The sequence below is a fragment of the Patiria miniata genome, unplaced genomic scaffold, assembly GCF_015706575.1.
Source record: "Patiria miniata isolate m_02_andy unplaced genomic scaffold, ASM1570657v1 HiC_scaffold_11, whole genome shotgun sequence".
In the NCBI taxonomy this organism is placed as follows: Eukaryota; Metazoa; Echinodermata; class Asteroidea; order Valvatida; family Asterinidae; genus Patiria; species Patiria miniata.
Genome location: NW_024037049.1, coordinates 6,769,191 through 6,784,498, shown reverse-complemented (window position 1 = coordinate 6,784,498; position 15,308 = coordinate 6,769,191). Strand labels below are relative to the sequence as shown.

General features: G+C 42.0%; 4 protein-coding genes across 4 annotated transcripts; 3 read left to right on the top strand and 1 right to left on the bottom strand.

Annotated features, from left to right (window-relative positions):
- Positions 1-1,537: 1,537 nt before the first annotated feature.
- Positions 1,538-3,077, bottom strand: LOC119743363 (vegetative cell wall protein gp1-like; the record flags this gene model as incomplete). Its single annotated transcript, XM_038219757.1, has 2 exons — positions 1,538-1,661; positions 1,965-3,077. A coding segment is annotated over one exon (1,113 nt), but the record flags the coding sequence as incomplete, so codon positions are not given.
- LOC119743352 lies at positions 3,076-3,911 on the top strand. The gene is made up of 2 exons (XM_038219751.1): positions 3,076-3,486; positions 3,608-3,911. Exons 1-2 carry the CDS (start codon positions 3,157-3,159, stop codon positions 3,884-3,886), a joined length of 609 nt encoding a protein of 202 aa, XP_038075679.1. The 5' UTR covers positions 3,076-3,156; the 3' UTR covers positions 3,887-3,911.
- A 581-nt stretch (positions 3,912-4,492) lies between these two features.
- Positions 4,493-15,215, top strand: LOC119743346 (vesicle-associated protein-like). The gene is made up of 2 exons (XM_038219746.1): positions 4,493-6,371; positions 12,197-15,215. Exon 1 carries the CDS (start codon positions 5,098-5,100, stop codon positions 5,956-5,958), a length of 861 nt encoding a protein of 286 aa, XP_038075674.1. The 5' UTR covers positions 4,493-5,097; the 3' UTR covers positions 5,959-6,371; positions 12,197-15,215.
- Positions 6,158-12,355, top strand: LOC119741118 (mediator of RNA polymerase II transcription subunit 15-like). Its single transcript, XM_038216810.1, has 3 exons — positions 6,158-6,371; positions 9,685-10,305; positions 11,586-12,355. The coding sequence occupies exons 1-3, from the start codon at positions 6,158-6,160 to the stop codon at positions 12,353-12,355; spliced, it is 1,605 nt and encodes a 534-aa protein (XP_038072738.1).
- Positions 15,216-15,308: the final 93 nt, after the last annotated feature.

The following is a 15,308-nucleotide window of genomic DNA, read 5'->3' as shown; positions in this document are numbered from 1 at the left end:
GATGCAGATGTGGATATGAAGCTACCGAAGGGCTCAATTGGTATTGAAGGACCAGATCTTGGAGAGTGACAAAGGCTTTAGAATTTGATGTTTAAGCTTTCGAAACCTGAAGGTAATGTTTCAGTTGATCTGCCGAGTGGTAAAATGTTTGTCGATAGCCCTGATGCATCTGTTGATACTGAAATTGATGGTGCAATTGGATTTGACGGAAAGGGTAAAGGATCCGGAAAAAAGAAAGGGGGTTTCACATGCCATCGTTTGATTACCAAAGATGAAAGGAGGCAAAGGAGACTATGACCTTAGTCACAGCGGGGACATCGATGTTGGTGCAGAAGGAAAATTCAAGCCGACGGGTGGTAGTGCTGACTTGTCTCTCAATGGGGATTTTGAGCTAGCAAAACCAGAAGCTGGCATTTCGGTAGATCAACCAAGTGGACCAAAAGTCCAGACAGACTTTGATGCCACAGCTGACGCTAAACTGCACAGAGGAGATAAAAAGAGAGGTTCTGGGAAAGGGGCAGCTTTGGCCTGCCATCTATACACTTTGGCAAGTCAAAGCATAAAGCTTCGGGAGATGTTGATGTAAACATTGATGTATCACCCCCAAAGCATCTGGAAGTATAAACGTCAAGGGTAAAGGCAGCCCAAAGAAAAGAAGGGCAAATTTGGATTAGGTTTAGGCGGTAAAAAGGAAGAAATGGATGTGAGTGCAGGTAGTGATATTGTACTCCCAAAGTTGACATTGAAGCAAAGGCTGCAAAACCAAGTGGAGATATTAGTGGTGGTCACCTTGCAGGAGTTGGAGACTTCACAGTTGACCTGGATGTTGCAGCTCCCAAACTTGATGGGTCATTCTCTGGCGGTGGAGGCATTGGTGGAGATATTAATGGAGATGGAAAAATTGATGCAGATGTTACAGCACCACAACCAGATGCTTCCCTTTCTGTAGGTGGAGGAATAGACCTAAGTGCTGGAAGTGGTGAAATGGGAGAAGTTCCAGATGTTGGTTTGAATCTTGGCAAAAAGGGAAAACCTAAAAAGCCAAAAGGAAAAAAAAAGGGAGGCTTTGGTTTTGGATTTCGAGGTAAAAAGGATGGGAAATCAAGCAGCAGTTCCAGTTCTTCAGAATCAGACCATGAAGGGAAAGGGGGGTTCAAAGTCAAATTGCCCAGTTTTGGATTTTCAGGCAAGGCTAAAAGACCTGGATCTGCAGAGGGAGGAATTGACATCAGTGGTGATGTTGATGTGTCGGCACCTAAATCAGATGGTTCGCTGTCAGTAGGTGGAGGAGGAATTGGTGCTGGTGTTGGAGCCCTAGATAGAATTGGAGATGGAAAAGTTGATGTTGATGTCTCAGCACCTAAACCAGATGGCTCACTGTCAGCAGGTGGATTTGGTGGGGATTCGGAGGCCTTGGTGGAATTGGAGATGGAAAAGTTGATGTTGATGTCTCAGCACCAAACCAGATGGCTCACTGTCAGCAGGTGGAGGAATTGGTGGGGGATTTGGAGGCCTTGGTGGAATTGGAGATGGAAACGTTGATGTTGATGTCTCAGCACCTAAACCAGATGGCTCACTGTCAATAGGTGGAGGAATTGGTGGGGGATTTGGAGGCCTGGGTGGAATTGGAGATGGAAAAGTTGATGTTGATGTCTCAGCACCTAAACAGATGGCTCACTGTCAATAGGTGGAGGAATTGGTGGGGGTTTTGGAGGCCTGGTGGAATTGGAGATGGAAACGTTGATGTTGATGTCTCAGCTCCTAAACCAGATGGCTCACTGTCTGCAGGTGGAGGATTGGTGGGGGATTTGGAGGTCTTGGTGGAATTGGAGATGGAAAAGTTGATGTTGATGTCTCAGCACCTAAACCAGATGGCTCACTCTCGATAGGTGGTGGAATTGGTGGGGGATTTGGAGGCCTGGGTGGAATTGGAGATGGAAAAGTTGATGTTGATGTCTCAGCACCTAAACCAGATGGCTCACTGTCAGCAGGTGGAGGAATTGGTGGGCATTTGGAGGCCTTGGTGGAATTGGAGATGGAAAAGTTGATGTTGATGTCTCAGCACCTAAACCAGATGGCTCACTGTCAGCAGGTGGAGGCCTTGGTGGGGGATTTGGAGGCCTTGGTGGAATTGGAGATGGAAAAGTTGATGTTGATGTCTCAGCACCTAAACCAGATGGCTCACTGTCAATAGGTGGAGGCCTTGGTGGGGGATTTGGAGGCCTTGGTGGAATTGGAGATGGAAAAGTTGATGTTGATGTCTCAGCACCTAAACCAGATGGCTCACTGTCAGCAGGTGGTGGAATTGGTGGGGGATTTGGAGGCCTTGGTGGAATTGGAGATGGAAAAGTTGATGTTGATGTCTCAGCTCCTAAACCAGATGGCTCACTGTCAATAGGTGGAGGAATTGGTGGGGGATTTGGAGGTCTTGGTGGAATTGGAGATGGAAAAGTTGATGTTGATGTCTCAGCACCTAAACCAGATGGCTCATTGTCAGCAGGTGGAGGAATTGGTGGGGGATTTGGAGGCCTTGGTGGAATTGGAGATGGAAAAGTTGATGTTGATGTCTCAGCTCCTAAACCAGATGGCTCACTGTCAGCAGGTGGAGGAATTGGTGGGGGATTTGGAGGCCTTGGTGGAATTGGAGATGGAAAAGTTGATGTTGATGTCTCAGCACCTAAACCAGATGGCTCACTGTCAATAGGTGGAGGCCTTGGTGGGGGATTTGGAGGCCTTGGTGGAATTGGAGATGGAAAAGTTGATGTTGATGTCTCAGCACCTAAACCAGATGGCTCACTGTCAGCAGGTGGTGGAATTGGTGGGGGATTTGGAGGCCTTGGTGGAATTGGAGATGGAAAAGTTGATGTTGATGTCTCAGCTCCTAAACCAGATGGCTCACTGTCAATAGGTGGAGGAATTGGTGGGGGATTTGGAGGTCTTGGTGGAATTGGAGATGGAAAAGTTGATGTTGATGTCTCAGCTCCTAAACCAGATGGCTCACTGTCAGCAGGTGGAGGAATTGGTGGGGATTTGGAGGCTTTGGTGGAATTGGAGATGGAAAAGTTGATGTTGATGTCTCAGCACCTAAACCAGATAGCTCACTGTCAATAGGTGGAGGAATTGGTGGGGCATTTGGAGGCCTTGGTGGAATTGGAGATGGAAAAGTTGATGTTGATGTCTCAGCACCTAAACCAGATGGCTCACTGTCAGCAGGTGGAGGAATTGGTGGGGGATTTGGAGGCCTTGGTGGGGGATTTGGAGGCCTTGGTGGAATTGGAGATGGAAAAGTTGATGTTGATGTCTCAGCACCTAAACCAGATGGCTCCCTGTCAGCAGGTGGAGGAATTGGTGGGGTATTGGGAGGCCTTGGTGGGGGATTTGGAGGCCTTGGTGGAATTGGAGATGGAAAAGTTGATGTTGATGTCTCAGCACCTAAACCAGATGGCTCACTGTCAGCAGGTGGAGGAATTGGTGGGGGATTTGGAGGCCTTGGTGATATTGGAGATGGAAAAGTTGATGTTGATGTCTCAGCACCTAAACCAGATGGCTCACTGTCAGCAGGTGGAGGAATTGGTGGGGGGATTTGGAGGCCTTGGTGGAATTGGAGGCCTTGGTGGAATTGGAGATGGAAAAGTTGATGTTGATGTCTCAGCACCTAAACCAGATGGCTCACTGTCAGCAGGTGGAGGAATCGGTGGGGGATTTGGAGGCCTTGGTGGAATTGGAGATGGAAAAGTTGATGTTGATGTCTCAGCACCTAAACCAGATGGCTCACTGTCAGCAGGTGGTGGAATTGGTGGGGTATTTGGAGGCCTTGGTGGAATTGGAGATGGAAAAGTTGATGTTGATGTCTCAGCTCCTAAACCAGATGGCTCACTGTCAATAGGTGGAGGAATTGGTGGGGGATTTGGAGGTCTTGGTGGAATTGGAGATGGAAAAGTTGATGTTGATGTCTCAGCTCCTAAACCAGATGGCTCACTGTCAATAGGTGGAGGAATTGGTGGGGGATTTGGAGGCCTTGGTGGAATTGGAGATGGAAAAGTTGATGTTGATGTCTCAGCACCTAAACCAGATGGCTCACTGTCAGCAGGTGGAGGATTTGTGGGGGATTTGGAGGCCTTGGTGGAATTGGAGATGGAAAAGTTGATGTTGATGTCTCAGCACCTAAACCAGATGGTTCACACTGCCAGCAGGTGGAGGAATCGGTGGGGGATTTGGAGGCCTTGGTGGAATTGGAGATGGAAAAGTTGATGTTGATGTCTCAGCTCCTAAACCAGATGGCTCACTGTCAATAGGTGGAGGAATTGATGGGGGATTTGGAGGCCTTGGTGGAATTGGAGATGGAAAAGTTGATGTTGATGTCTCAGCACCTAAACCAGATGGCTCACTGTCAGCAGGTGGAGGATTTGGTGGAGGATTTGGAGGCCTTGGTGGAATTGGAGATGGAAAAGTTGATGTTGATGTCTCAGCACCTAAACCAGATGATTCACTGTCAGCAGGTGGAGGAATTGGTGGGGATTTGGAGGCCTTGGTGGAATTGGAGATGGAAAAGTTGATGTTGATGTCTCAGCACCTAAACCAGATGGCTCACTGTCAGCAGGTGGAGGAATCGGTGGGGGATTTGGAGGCCTTGGTGGAATTGGAGATGGAAAAGTTGATGTTGATGTCTCAGCACCTAAACCAGATGGTTCACTGTCAATAGGTGGAGGAATTGGTGGGGGATTGGGAGGCCTTGGTGGAATTGGAGATGGAAAAGTTGATGTTGATGTCTCGGCACCTAAACCAGATGGTTCACTGTCAATAGGTGGAGGAATTGGTGGGGGATTTGGAGGTCTTGGTGGAATTGGAGATACAAAAGTTGATGTTACAGCACCCAACCCAGAAGGTTCTCTCTCTGTTAGTGGTCCTGATGTAAGTGGAGATGGCATTAGTGGCAATTTTGGTGGAGGCATTGGTGATGGTGCAGGTGGTAGCTTTGGGGGTGGAGATATTGACATTGAAACTAAAGCACCAAAACCAGATGGCTCATTTTCTGTAGGTGGAGGTCTGGCCTTGGCTGGTGAGGGATTTGGTAAAGATTTTGGAGGTGACCTAGATATGGTTACACCTAAGGTTGATGACAGTGTAAAAGCAGTCAAACCAAAAGCCAACGCATCAGCTGGAGGTTTTGTTGGCAGAGGCCTTGGAGGTGGTATTGCTGGAGGCTTTGATGGCATCGGAGATGGAAAAATTGATGTGGATACTGCAATACCCAAACCAGATACCTCATTCTCTGCAGGTGGAGGGATTGATGTAGGCCTTGGCTTTAGTGGAGACCACAAGGGAGATATTGGTGGAATCGGAAATGGAAAATTTGATGTCAGTGGGGAGTTTGGCAGCGATGATATTAAGCCTGAAGTTGACATGAATGTCAAAGCAGCTAAACCAGAGGGTTCATTAAGTGGAGAGATCGGTGGCATTTTGACTGGTGGCCCTGATATTGGCAGTGGTCTCGGAGCAGATGTTGACATTGATGTTGGTACAACAAAACCCGACATGTCAATGGGCGGCCTGGATGGAATTGGAATGGGAGGCACAGCTGGCGATATTAGTGGTGATGTTGGTGTTGGCTTATCTGGTGGAGCCAAATTGGGCCTACCTGAAGTAACAGGTTCTGCTAGTACTAAAACTGATGGTAAAAAGCGGAAGAAAAGAGGAAAAGGAAAGAAGAAAAAGGATCATGAGGGATCATCAGTCGATGGTGCTGTTTCAGTAGATGTACCAAGTGCAGACATCGGAGTAGTGGGCGGGGATGGTGGAGAAGTTGACGTTGACAAAGCTGCTTCTGGAGGACTTTCTGTTAAACTGCCAGAAATGTCGGGCTCATTAGCAGGCAAAGCTGACGTTGATGTTAAAACAGAATCAAAGGCTCGTCCAAAGAAGAAAAAGAAGGAAAGAAAGGATTCTTTGGGTCAATAGGCCTGTCCAGAGATTCTACTTCTAGCTCCAGCTCTAGCTCCAGTTCATCTTCTGACTCTGATGAAGGTATTGGCTCCAGAATAATGTCAACATTTGGATTTGGCAAAAAAGACTCCAGTGACTCTGATAACCCCAATTCAAATAACACAACAATACGCAGACTGATGGTACACAAACAATTGAAACAAGACACGACGACATGGAACTCAATGTGAACAATAATGCAAATGGAGATGATGCTGATGATTCAGCTGCATATGCCAAAGAACATTCCCACTCCAAAGGAAAGAAGTCTTTGGGGAAGTTTTTCAGCCGCAAAGGTCGACAAACCATTGTTCAAATACCAGACGAAGACACTGCTGATGAAGTAGGACTCCATGGAGTAGACAGTTTGCACTCCAGTAGATCTGATGGTGAGTAAAGTTTAACAATGGGACAAATTAGTAAAGACATTTGCAAAATGCTAAAACTGAATGTATGCCATTAACCTGGTGCATTTTAAGGAACTTTGCAGCTTTATTCTTAATAGCATGTAGATTTATTCAGCTGGAGCATACAGCATTTTCTTTACTGAGGGAACAAGTGTAACAAATAATTTGCATAATTATATAGCTTGCAATGTTTTTGTAGTTTGTGTGCTTTTTTTATTTTGCAATCAACTGCATAAAAGGTAGTTATTCTGACTTCAAAAGGTTGTCTTGGTGATCAAGATAGGAAGTCATTTGTTATCTCACATAAGTTTAATCATTCCGACAATTTAAAAACAAACTCCCAACTTTAACATTCACAATACCTTTTTCCTCTGATCTGTTTTTGCAAATTGTAATATTTAAATGAAGCTGATGAAAATAATACTATGTTAGGCAAAGTGCTAACATAATAGTTGGTCATCAGTGTTAGAAGTTTTCAAGATTGCTCTATCTCAAGATTTTAAGATTCCATGTGTAAAAAATATGAGACTGAGAACAAAAAGTGATTGCATGTTGACGTCAAATGAAATGGGATAGTGAGATTTACAGTTTTTCATTCAAATGATTCCTTCTATGATTTCTTGATTTTGTGCTACTAGGAACACAAGTAGCATAGATTCACACGATAACCCTATGCAGCTTTTAAAGGTTCGAAAGGTATGAACAGTAATTCCTCAATGGTGTTTTGCCCTGCATGCATTGCTGAGTTTGCTGATAAAACAACTATTTGTGCCTTCTCCAAATGGTGCACACTAATAACCAGCATTTAAATCAACTTGGACTTAAGGTCAGTCTATCATTTGATCACACAGTACTTATCAGTCATTTTGGAGAAGGGATAAAAAGTTGTTTTTTAAGAAAAACTCAACAATCCACTTTTGCTTTGATTTGCTGTTCTTGCACATTACATTTTGCTGTGAAAAAAAATCCCTTTCAGAAGCTGTGTGATTGCATGATTTCTGTTAAATGTTATCACTTGCATGATCTGCTGTTACTATGCAATTTAGATAAACCTGCTTGCTTTTATGTTTTTCTTGCATATTCTATCACTACTCACTGAAACAGTAAATGACGTTAACCGCATGCCGTCCAACAGGAGTGACAGTCTGCATGCACGTCACACACAACAGAAAAACACTGTCAAAATCTGAGAGCCAGAGGGAGGGCAAGGTGGGAACATTAGGCAAGCTGTTCGGGAAGAAAAAGACAAAGAAAGGCACAGAAATGCTACAAGAAACCAAGGATATGTCTCCACCAATAAGAGTCGGTAGATATGAAAGTGTCTCGGCGGAAAGTACTGGCAGTGTAGATATGTCTGTTAGCAGTAGCAGTCCTGTAACATACTCCCCTGCAGAATTTCTGCCAAGGCCTAGGGCTTCCGTTGATAGTACATCTTCAACTTCTTCAAAGTCTACCAAAAAACGGGCAGCTCCACCCCCACCAATCTTAAAAGTTGCACCTCAAGAACATTTATTCAAAGGTAGTGTCCCTGGGTCTCCAGGATCGGAATATTCTTTGAAATCATTTTCATCTTCATCTTCAATAGGAACACCTCCAACCCACTGTAGAAAAGGTTTTGCTCCCACCCTACCAATTCAATCATTCGACAAAAGGTATAGTGCTGTTTCACTTCCAGATATGCACTCCCACAGACAAGAGTCTCATATCAGAGCTGCTTCATTGGAAGTACCTAAGGGTCCACTATTATCCCAGATGTCTAACCGTTCCACTTCTGGCCTTTTAGCTGAGCATGGAATCATGTATTCAAGTATTGAAGACCTAGGCACAATAGCAGAAGCTGTTAAGGTGTTGCCACTTCCACAAGGGGCTCCCCCTCCTAAACCAAAGCGTTCGGCATCACCCAGTATTCTAGAAGAAGAGGTGGATGAAAAGGAGTCTCTTTTCTGGGTTGAAGAGATTGTAGATAAATATTGTGTAAATACTGTGCAGGAAACATCAATTTCAAACCAATCCCTGCCAGAGACTGCAACCTTATCCAACCAAAGGTCTGATTCAAAACAATCCAACAAAACCTGTGAAGAAAATCTTGGAAATTCTGAGAAGCAGTTTGAACTGTCATTGACGGAGGAAGAACAGATGACAAAGTTTAAGCAAATTTATCTGTTTGATTCAGACTTCATGTTTGCACCACACATGCAAACTGCAGAATCGCAGTATGACATTGAAGTGGCTTGCGATAACAAGTCTTCAGAAAACATCCAACTCCAAAGTCAACGTGCAACCAGTGTTCCTAGTTTAGCACCTAGTGATCCACAAGCAAGCATTTCTGCCTCAGACACCAAGCCTTTGCAGACGAAGCCTAACAAATCTGCTTGTGAAGAGGCACCAATTTTAGAGGATTCAGATAAAGCACAAAAATCTGACAGTGATTCCATGAGTGCTCCTGAAAACTCAGCAACTATAAAACCCCAAAACAGTTGTGTGGAAGAAAAGCAACTATTGTACACACAGCACACAAATACAGATTTCTCTTCGTGCAAAGAAGATGCAGCCATCCCTGATTTTTCAATAGTGAGACGAATGGCGAAAGAGGCTATTTCATCAAATCATGAAAGGTCATCTGAAATTAAGGCACTCCTTAAAAAATCCATGGCAAGAATGATGGGAGTTGATCTTCCTGTCAAGTCAATTTCTATAACACATTCAGAGAAAAAGACTGATGGAGATGAATGTAAAGAAGACTTTGACAGTTGCAGTGGATCAACTAGGAAGGAAATGGGACATACTATATCATTTGTAGATATGGACAAAGTAGCAGTTGAGAATTTGTCATCTGCAGAGGAGCATTCTCATGACTGCAAAAAAGTCTCTTCAGAAAATACCCAAACCCCAGTGGACCACAATTTGAAAAGAAGTCGGGAAAAACAAAAGATTGATACAGATTCTGATGGAATAAGGATGTCTTTGGTAGCAGGAGATACAGCAGTAGTTGCAGAACAGCATGAAACAATGCAGAAGGACCCCAATCAAAGGAAGGCTTCCTCAAGAATTTTGGTCAGTGAATATGTGCCAGTTGATTCTTTAGGAATTGGATTGACCACTCCTAAAATGAAAGGTATCCAAGAAACAGTTTTTGCTGAAAAATGTGTAGATCAAAATGCCAATACAGAAAAAGTGCCCAAAATAGAAACGGACAGTAAGCCTTTAACAAGGTCAAATTCCTTACATCATAATGGTAATAATTCAGTGTCTAAAACATTTCGTGCTTTGTCACGGTCCAAATCATTGGGTGCAGAAGAGTGGAACGAAGCAATACACAGAGATGAACCAGATGGGGAACACCAAGAAAAGCACTTTGAATTTGAAAGAGCAGAGCCTAAAGATGAACTTGAAAAACTAGCTTCCTTGAGTGTTGTGAAAGCAGTACGGAAAAGATTTGGTGGTGTAATGTCCAAGGAAAATAATCAGAACCCATCAGATAAGCCAAGAAAACAAGTTCCGGAAAATAAAACAGCACAAATCTCAGGTGGTTCAGATAAGGAAATCCTCGAGTTCCTCAAAGCCCAGACTAAATTAAGGAGAGTTAATCCTTCTGGCAAGATATCGGTCTCGGAGCAGACAATGAACAAAGTGCCAGTGGAAAGGTCCAAACAGGTGCAAGCTGAACCAAAGTTTGTTTGTTCAACTGATTCAGATGACAAAGAGAGCCCAGAGTTTGTAAAAGTACAAACTAAATTGAGGAAAGTTACTCCTCCTGATAAGATTGCAATCACAGAGCAGGACCAAATGATGAGTCAACCCCCAGTGGAAAGCACTGAATCCATACAAATCTCACCAAAGCCAACAAAGCCCAACCAATCAACAGTAAATCAAGCATCCCCAACTTTTGCAGGTGTTGGACGAGTAATGTATCAGAGTAAAGCATTGACATGGAGGAAGTCCACAGATAGGGCACCCCCAAAAAGGAAGAGGTACCAGTCAAAAAGAATGCAGAAGATGATAGTTTCCCAATAATTGAAAGTGTAAGTTCCTGGAAGGAGAAGCGAGCGAGGAAAAAGAGTTCAGTTGTGGATGATTATGAAGTAACAGGGGAAAATTGTGAAAGAGAACAAGATAAGCCTGTGCAGGGGGAGTCAGTTGTCAAAGATACACAAGTTGTTCAGCATGTCAAGGTTGAAGATAAAGACATGCATGTCCTTGAGAAAACACAAATGATGCCACGGATGCTAGAATTACAAGATCCAAGTCGGAACTGCAAGCAGAAGGAACACAAAAAGGAAACAATGGATGTTGATTTAGTCATAAGGAAATCTACATTGGAACGGTCAGGTGAAAATCCTATTGAAGAATCACCATCAGCAATCATTTCAACTGAGCTTACAGCAGAGCAGAATAAATACAACAAAACTGAGGTACCAGACAGCGGTATGCAATCTATATTTGAAGAGGAACACAAAATTTGTTCACAGGGAACCAAAGAAAAAGAGACCTCTAAGCAAGAAACTGAAGTTGGAGATGAGGAAGCACACATGAGACGGCATAAAGAAGTCCGTGAAAGAACCAGAACTATTCTTGCTAAAATGAAGGCTGCGAAAGCATTCCAAGCATCATTCACAAGTGCTCAGACATTCAGTGATGATACGAGAGTACAGCGAAGAGGATTTGAAGAGTCATCTAAAATCCGAGAACACAGACGTCATTCAAAATCCACACCAAACATTGACAAGAGTTGGGAAATATTTGAATTGTTGCCTAATAAATCTGATATCCAGCATGCAGTCCAATCAGTTTCCCAGGGCAGCTTGAATGAAGGACTTGTAATGAAAAATGAAGATGAAAAAAACAAATTCAACTTGGATAAAACAGTGAAGCAATCTCCAGTTCAGCAAAGAGTTATTCGAAAGGTTAAACGGAAAACACATGTTCGAAGACCGGTCAGTGGGGATCTTGACAGGCATTCAGAAAGTTCATCGGAAGGCCTCTCTGAAGATGAAACTCTGAGAAGACAGAACATCAGTGGTCGTTTAGATTCTGGTTTTTCTGATATTGCATCCCACTCTGAGATTGACAGATGTATCCTTCCACAAAAAAGCCATCCCAGAAAAAATGGGGCAAAACTGAAGCAGTTAAGCCCACGAACCAGTCCAAAAATGCACCAAAAGATTGCGTCAGTTGCTGAATTGTCTCATAAACCAGTCACTGATGCTTCTCCCAGTACCAAAAATGTAACAACGCTAGATACTGCAGAGCTGCAAAGGATTATCATACAGCAACAGGAAGAAATGCGACTTCTTCGTCGACAGATGCAAGCGTCTCAGTTGCAGGCCGCTCAGATGCAGCCCGCTCAGATGCAGCAAGCTCAATTGCAGGCCTCTCAGATGCAGGCCTCTCAGTTGCAGGCCGCTCAGATGCAGGCCTCTCAGTTGCATGCATCTCAGTTACAGGCTACTCAGATACATGCCTCTCAGTTGCAGGCCTCTCAGTTGCAGGCCGCTCAGTTGCAGGCCTCTCAGTTACAGGCCACTCAGATACATGCCTCACAAATGCAGCCTTCCTCTCTTCCTAATACCAGCCAGTCCCAACCTGGAAATGTAGGGTCAATGAGCGCAGCAACAGCCCCTCATGTTCCCTCCATGCCCTTCATGTACTCTCAGCCTAATATGATGATGTCAGCTGTGCAGCAGCCAATGTACTATTTACCACATGGGATGCAACCCTCTGGGGCGGGGATGCAAGGTCCTGGTGTGCAGATGCCAGGGGTTCTTCCACTGGGCAACTTCTCATCCTTTGCGCCTTTTCCTGTACAGGGGATGTTACCGATGCAGACACAACTGCCACCTATGGGTATGCAAGTACAAGGTAGTGTGACACAGTACCCCACCACAAGCCACTTGCCGACAATGACCACAGCCGGGGGATCCTTTGGCAGTACCTTAGGTATGCCTGAGCAGAAACACAGCGAGTAGTGATGCCTTAGTACCACCAATGTCATCAGCAAAAAAGTGAGTGCGGTTGCCTGCAAATATACTTTGATCCCAATTTAACAAATACCCACATGTACTAAACTCTTTTGCGCATGATCCCATCCTTCAAAACGCACGTGCACTTACCTACTTTATTTGTTTGGTTTTGTAGTTCAGTTTTGAAAAGGAACTTCTTCACTGCTATGTCAACTTGTTTGATTCGTAAAATTATGAAAAAGTAATTTTGCTTTGTACATTCGCCAGGTAGAAACTATGGCTGTTGTAGCAAACATTAGTGAGTTTAAATAGGTGTTAATAATGGTAATTAAAACTTATAACTTCTAGTTATCTATTACTTGTTCATGGTTTAATAATAAAAATGCATCTCCAGTTTCCATGTTCAGGTATCTATTACAGTAATCTTTGTAAAACAAGTAATATTCCCATAACCCACCAACACATCACTTAAAAAGCTAAAATTGCGCACCATATCAGGCTTGTGATGGCAGTTAATATTTTTTCTACAAGACATCCTTATGAAAACATTTTCTGAATGTCACGTTTTGTTATGTGTTCATATTTAATCAGATAATTTATGATTTCTAAATATTAGGTAATTGTAATGCTAGTTATTGTTAATGTAATTGTGACCTTTTTTTGTGCGTTACCTTCAATTCTTTGTCTTTGGAAAGGATCTTGATATTGTTGAAAAAAAATGTATTTTGAATTGAAGAATTTGTTAACATTTTAATAAGAAATTCACAATGTAAAAGCTGTAATTTACTCTTTGGGTTTTTTTCGGTGTGATAAACCCCAGGCAGAGATCACCACTATAGCTGCTTTATGAATCAAGGGACACTTGAGGCTTTTCGATTTGTGTGCTGAAATGCTTGCGATATCTATTGTTCATTCAACTTGCACAGCTGGATAAAGTACTTTGTCCAAGATATAAAGCCAAATTGAGAAATCAGAAATGGTGGAAAATAATGTGGGATATCAGCATATGGTAGTGTTTGAAAAAGTTATAGAAGGGAAACTTGCCTAAGTAATTCATGACCAGTTGTCTGTTTGGCTTCAGCTCAAGGTTCATTGTTGAATCACATGGTGTACCGTAAATCATTTTTAACAATCTAAAAGGCTGTTATTGAAAAAACTTCCATGGCAATGTGTGTTTCTTTTCTGATGACAATCTATCACTGTTGCACCTAATAGTTTGGTAACTTTCAACTAAGAGGTGAAGTTAAAACCTTTGTTGGCTAACTGAATGGATATATTTTGGTACAATTCTTGTGAGAAATTGCTATCAAGGCATGTTTCATTATTCATATAATTATGTATCTTGAAAAGAATTTCTTGTGTACATCATGCTAACCTATAACTTCATTACGCTGCAAAATGTTCAGCCTTTATGAATTAAAAAATGTTACATGTACCTCAATATAAAAAAATTCAACTAAAATGCTTGGTGTTGGTTTCCTTGAGAATTTTATACTTTATTGCAATTTTGACAACAAATTAACTTTAATTTTGAATTTGAACTCAAATGAAACTGCAACCAGGAACAGCTATTTCATTTTAAAGATTTGGAAGCTAACTATATTTTGATTTTCAGCTTAAAATGTATCACAAAATTGACTTGTTAACAAGAGAACGATTTGTAAGGAATTACATATAAGGACACTTTCAGGTGCAAAGCAGATAACCCATGCCTTGTAAATAATGAAATTTGTTCAAAACCAAATAATTGAACAAACTTGTATGTATGTAGTGTTTGTCAAGTTGGTGAAATGTACAGGTTCAAATTTTGAATGCGCTGGCTGACTCATTAGTACTAAACCCTTTGTATATTCATAATTTTTTTATACATTGCTACCTTTTACCAGTAGTGTCTATGTACGGTATAAATATCTATCCACTGTCTTGTAACCTTATTATACCTGCCACTTACAAAATTGCAATATTGTGTATCGTAAAATTCCTTCCATGTTTAACATTTATATAACTAAGTTGGTAGGATATCAGTAACCTGTCGTAGTCTTAAGGTGTAGATCTAGCTTTCAAAACTATATTTTCACATTAATATTGGAACGTAGAGTGAGCTGCGTAATGACTGTTACAGGTCATCTAACCACTTGTAAATGGCTCCCTGTGATGATCATGCATAGATGACAGTGTCCTAGAAAATATGTTGAAGTAATCACTTAAGAGTTTTTGTGTAATTGTATTTAGACATTTATCGTATTGAGTAGAGTTAACGTTTTGTTACATTTTCACTAAAAACACTAATAAGGTAATTTACAGGGCCTATATAGATTTATATGAAATGCACAAAAATCTGAAAAGATTAGCAAATAGGATTCCACCTTCTGTGCCTTAACAGCAAAAGTAAGGAATTTCGGAGAATGATTTTTTTAATAATTATAAGCCGGTGGTTAGTATTGCAACACTGTAATTTATATCTTTAAAAATGATCGCTTGAAAATTGTAGATCTGCTAGTGATGGGAGTAACATCTTTTGAAAGGCCCCCACCCTAAGCAAAACCTGACATTAACAGTGTCTACAATTGCAGCTATGAAACCAATCTTTCTGACAATTGCACCTTTATTGTGTCAGTTTCAATACTAACCACTCAGTGAGCATTGCGTTCAAGCAGTACAAAATGCCTGATGCTTGTATATCTGTGCTTCCAGATTAAAAAGTAAAGCTTTTCACAGTGCCTTGTATATAAAACAAAAAACTGTTTATTTTTGGTGTAGACATTGGTTTAGTCATTATGTCTTGCACTGGATGAATGGATTTGATAATTATTTTTCTTTAAACGTTTGTGGGTTCTTTGCAAATAAAACATAACATGAAATGAAATACTGTTTCCCATTTTAGTATTCTGTCAACTGGACATGTTAAATTGTACATGTACATGTATTGATATTTGACAAGTCACCATAAATGTGTAAT